Genomic DNA, 5,899 nt, shown 5'->3' with positions numbered 1-5,899 from the left:
TATATATATATGATTTCCTGCGATCACTAAGCTATTGCAGCTTAAACATTGCTCCACTATGTCAACGAATAAGTCATTTCTATGAAACAGAGTGCCTGTAGATTAGATTTGCTGCTATACCATATATCTCTCTGTCAATGGTATGATACTATCCTTGATTATACAACTGGGAAAGGGGAACTTTTTGTTGAAGGCCTTTTCTTGATTATAACATACTTTTGTTACTATCTGAGCAATGTTTTTATTTATCTATTTGTTCATATTTTGTTTAGGGTGCTACTCGGTAAACCTAATTTGATATACTTTGAAGCATAGTTTTTATTAATATACTGAGAGCACCTGTGCCCCCACCCCATATTTAGTGTTTTGAAAGATCTTTAAAGCTTTTTTGGCAATTAAACTTCTACTTCTATTTTATTGTACTACACTACTCATACTACTCATCACATGAATTACGCAAGAAAAATAAATACTTTGGAATCCAACTGCTGTATACAAGTATTTATTTCAGCTTCCACTACAAGGTTACATTGTGCTACAGTAATATTCATCTATATTAAATCAAAGCTAAAGTGGTCCTCCCTTAATTTTTATTTGTCTTCCAATTTTATAGCCTCAGATATTCGAATGAGAGCTTCAATACTGGCTCAGGAAAACCTGTTTTATCATTGCTCAACTTCTCACTCTTAAATATTCCTCCCAAAGTTTTCCCTCCGAAATTACCAAGCCCAAAAAGTGAGTCATCACATCTTTGAATCCTGTTGTTAAGAGTATCTGTGGTTAACCATCTCCATGGCAACCTCTAGTTTTATAAAAAAATAAAAAAAAACCATACATAACTTGTGTAGATGCAAGCAATAGCAAGGAAAAGTATTCACATAAAAGTGAAAGTAAAAATTCAACTTAAAACTAACTTGAATTAACCTTTACCGTTAGTGCAATGGTCTACTTCTTGACATCTATAGAAAATTCATTGGTTTGGCTTTTGAGCAGCTATAATGCAATCCTCAAGTTCGCACACAGGTCATTGTTTGCAGTTTGTTCCGACTTGGACTTGGACTACTTGGATATGAACCATTATTATCACACATAAGGCAATCTACATATTTAGATCTACGGCTGCAACCCCTGGGTCACAACCCATTTTTGGGTCATCGAGAACCTTTTGAGGGTCGTCAGATCGCATCTGGGTCTAAAAAAGATTTTGTAAGTTTTGTTATTAAACAATTATCCCTGTGAAAACATTGAACAAACACTTGTTAAAAATGACTATTTCCAGCAGCGTAGCAAGTTGATGAATGGCCCCAGTTCAAGATAATTGCTGGACCATAAAGCCACCTGATTGGATGCAAAGACAGAACCTTGGTGGAGTCTCTTGATGCATAACATTACATTCTGAAATTATTTAAAATGGATACGGCATTGTAAAGAGCATAAATATCTATAAAATATTTGAAAATATATTCAATGATATTGAGAACAACATATAGTTAAGTCATATATTTTATCATCTAGGTTGGGAATTCTAGGAGTCTGATAACATATAATAATGACATTTTGAAATAGGCCTATTATTGTGGTGAAAGCTTAGGTAGGAATTTTTAAAGTTATATTTTTAGATCTATATGGCTATTGAATGGGCCCCAATAGCCCCGGGCCCCAGTTCTTTGCATTGGCAGCACTGCCTATGCCTATGCCACTATTTCTTCAAATTTGTATTAAATTGTTTTCATCTCTTATGAACTGATAAGCTTGATAAAACTTACCTGTGCACTGGTGGTGTACTCTGAGTAGGTGTTGTCATTGCTACTCTGTCATTGTCAGCACTCAAGCAATTAATATATCACCGCAAGGTTTTTTTTACCTACATTATTGTGATTGAACAACCCAGCCCGTTTTTGTGTCTTCTGCCCCAATAGACACATTACTATCCTCTGGCAATTGACCTTGTAAGAGTAAATCCGGTGGAGGAATGATGGAATGGGTCATAAGCTAAAGATGAAAATGGAAAGTAAGTTTACGAAATATGCCATGCTAGATAAGACCTGTCCTAGTTAATTTATTCAAGTGAATTGCCAACACAGAAAGCTGCTAGATAAGATCTGTTCACTGAAAATTCACTAAAAAGTCAACAATCTGGTAATACTTGTACAGTTATTCAAGTGAATTACCAACACAGAAAGCATTGATGAGTTAAAAGTAGCCAAATAAAAAAAAGAAAACTATATCAAGTAGGAGCCTATTTCTATGCCGTGCTCAGCAGCTGCTTGCCCAAACATTTTTTCCATTATGCCTATTAAGTGTGCCACTGATGAAAAGGTATTATTATTATTATAGTATTGGTAAACAGGCTAATATTTTTTTTAACAGGGCAGATAGGAATTATGGGCAAGAAGGAGAATTTGATGTCAACATAAAATTCAGCATATTTTCAGTTTATCAAAAGTAATAAAGATTTGATGATAATGATGATGTTAAAACCAGTTGTATTCAAATTGCAGGGTTCTTGATGCTGTTCTCCACAAAATGTTGTTATGAGACACTACACAATATTTTGATATAGTGTTGTATATTGGGTTTTCTAAAGGGTGAGGTAACTGGAGACCTTGGGTCATAGGAGAGTATGGCAGTTTATTTTAGGTCCCATGAGGTTAAAGGTTGCTGACTGTAGAGTTAGATGACCCCGAAAAAATTTTTTCAACGATTTTTTTTTTTTTTGGCGTATTGTAGTAGTAAATTCGCGTGCTACGACAATCCACACAAGACACATAATTTTTAAAATGTAAAAATGTGTAGGCCTATGTTGCGCGTAGAAGACGAGCCCACGTTTTTCTATCGTAATTTGCTATTAAAGTTTTGGCTTATACAGGAGAATACATGAGGCAAAAGTCCCCATTAGCAGAAATGGTCCATAGTTAGCTGTCTGATAGTTGAGAGTGAGCTGTTAAATGGTCCAGAGGGAGCTGTTAGCAGCTCCATAAACTTAACTTTAATTGGTTTTAAGAATGCACATTGGGAGTTAACAAGAGAGTCCTGTCCAGCAACATATAGCCATTGGAATGTAAACAAGAAACCAAATACAATCACTCACTTCATCTCATGGGCTTCAGGGGCAATAAATAATTTCAGAACCCATGCTATTCAACAAACCAGCAGGATTTATAACCCGGGTTTTTTTCTAAAAGCCGGGTGCCATGGACCAGTTCTATTAACAGCCAAAAATTCAGCATGTATACGGAACTACTGAAATCCAGCCTCACACATCCATGTTGTCGGCAATGTAAAGTTTGTTGCAACCTGGCTGATGTCTTTACCTTACTCCTGTTTAAGTAAATCAGAACAGGAATGTATTATTCGCTCGGTAAATATCATGCTAACTCACATGCATCAGGGTTCAGTCCCGTGTTCGGTTGCTGACATTCTTTTGTCTGCACTTTTTTTTTATCGGAGGCGATTGCGCGACCCACCAAAATTTCTTCATGATCCAGTGTTTGGGTCGCAACCCATAGTTTGCGGAAAGAGGCTGTAAAGCAATAGAAACCTTTGCAATTGTCCATGCATGTGCATCTGTGCAGCAGGATTTATAACCCGGGTTTTTTTTCTAAAAGCCGGGTGCCATGGACCAGTTCTATTAACAGCCAAAAATTCAGCATGTATACGGAACTACTGAAATCCAGCCTCACACATCCATGTTGTCGGCATTGTAAAGTTTGTTGCAACCTGGCTGATGTCTTTACCTTACTCCTGTTTAAGTAAATCAGAACAGGAATGTATTATTCGCTCGGTAAATATCATGCTAACTCACATGCATCAGGGTTCAGTCCCGTGTTCGGTTGCTGACATTCTTTTGTCTGCACTTTTTTTTTATCGGAGGCGATTGCGCGACCCACTAAAATTTCTTCATGATCCAGTGTTTGGGTCGCAACCCATAGTTTGTGGAAAGAGGCTGTAAAGCAATAGAAACCTTTGCAATTGTCCATGCATGTGCATCTGTGCAAGGAAACTTAAATTTCCCAACACCTGTTGGATATGAATTTGTAGTACTGTTTTAGTCATGTAATTGTGCCCTTGAAAGCATTATATGATATATATTCATCACTCCTATGGTATATATTAAAGCAATACACAAGAACTTTATTACTCCCTTCTTCGTTTTTGGAGTGCCATTTCTGGTCATCTACAGTAGTGTTGCTATATCTTAAATTTCATGGATTTGATGCCCATCCTATGTACTATCACAAACACCCAGCTCAGTGTAATACTTTACCAATGGCTGCATAGGAACATGGAATTGAGGCTGCGCCACGATGCACCACAAGTAATCTTTTTTTGGCCTTTTTAATATGTATGAACAATTGTTCTTGGAAACCTTAATTCTACTCCGACAGAAAAAGTTCTTCAACAGATTGGAACCATTAAACCATTTTTCTTCCTATAGCCAGTAACAACAATACCTTACTGAGTAGAAAAACATGTACAGTACTGTATAATTACTTCAGTGACATAATCTTTATATCTATATTTCATTCTTCTCTATTAGTTCAGATGGACCTTACTGATGGTTCTGATGTAAAGTGTGTTATTCATACCCCCCATGGCGAAGAACCACTTTGCTGCAATACTTATGCAACCAAAGTTCTGCAAAGGTAGGTTTGTTTCTTTTTTTCATGGATAATTAGGTTTTTATTGTTCATAATTAGGAAACTAAAGTAAATAATGAATTGGTTTGTTTTTTTTATTCATGTAAATCAACCACCAACAATATCATTTATTTAAAGGTTAAAGGTTAAAGGTTATTCATTTATATTGCGCAAAATACGAGAGTCTCTATGCGTAGAACAAGTGAGCAGATGTAACTGGAAAATAAAAAAGAAAATCCAAGCCAGCACCCAAACCGCAGTATGGGGATACGCTCATGTCGCTGAGCAGGGATTTATCAACCCTGTCCAGCACCAGTAGAGTCTCGGCCATCGCAGGACTCAGACACTTCCTATCCTGATAGAACTACAAAAAAGCTAGCTGGCTAGATTTAAATCTAGTTTTCAATTTTAATCCTGGATTCCATTCCTGTCTGATGGGGAAATTTCCTCATTATCCCTTCTTCTATATTGCAATTATACATGATAATAATATTTAACATATCAATTTGTTTTGGTCGGGCTGTTTTGACCACTTTAATAACAAAACATTTTTAATACTGCGCATGTGTAAGAAAAAAAAGAAGATGAACAGATTGAGCATGCTAATATATATATATATATACATACATATACACATATATATATATATATACATACATATACATATATATATATATATATACATACATATACATATATATATATATATACACACATATACATATATGAGTAATTTCACAGTAAATGGACATGATATCCTAACATTTTCATGGAAAAATAGAATACAGATGATTTTGGCTAAACTCTGTGGAACAGAACATATGATATCAATGTTTTAGAAAAGGGGTATTATAAGATAGTTAAATTATCTTTTCAAAAGAAATATGCATGTTTGTATTTTAATACACTACAAATCCTATTACCATGTAACGGACGAACAGGATTTTGACATACATTTGGGTCAATGACTTTCCATTGTGGATGGACCAAAAATAAAATGCATGATTACCAATTTTTTTTTTAAATTTCTTACTGTATATATTCACTAATTTGATAAACATTTAAAAGTAACAGATATGTTTCTTTTTTAGGAATATTGGGCCATTTTTAACTTCCTAAATTTTTTGACATACAATGTTACGTCCGTTACAAAAACCATCAAATTGCATATTTTTTTAATAAAAAAGGGTTTTATTTTTCTTTCTAGAGTTTTATCTTATTAGTTTCCAATATATTTCTTATAGAAATCATGAATCCAT

The 5,899-nt window shown here is 34.9% G+C and overlaps 1 protein-coding gene across 1 annotated transcript in view; it reads left to right on the top strand.

Annotated features, from left to right (window-relative positions):
- LOC117105198 (mediator of RNA polymerase II transcription subunit 1-like) overlaps window positions 1-5,899 on the top strand; it is a 31,456-nt gene that overhangs the window by 24,814 nt on the left and 743 nt on the right. Inside the window, exon 7 of the mRNA XM_033246267.1 lies at window positions 4,541-4,646. Coding sequence (XP_033102158.1) covers window positions 4,541-4,646 — 106 coding nt within the window. The remainder of the gene's footprint in view (window positions 1-4,540; window positions 4,647-5,899) is intronic.

This window comes from Anneissia japonica, unplaced genomic scaffold (assembly GCF_011630105.1).
Source record: "Anneissia japonica isolate Jap-2015-1 unplaced genomic scaffold, ASM1163010v1 scaffold1567_len95293_cov131, whole genome shotgun sequence".
Taxonomy (NCBI): domain Eukaryota; kingdom Metazoa; phylum Echinodermata; class Crinoidea; order Comatulida; family Comatulidae; genus Anneissia; species Anneissia japonica.
This window is presented reverse-complemented; position numbering and strand designations above follow the sequence as displayed.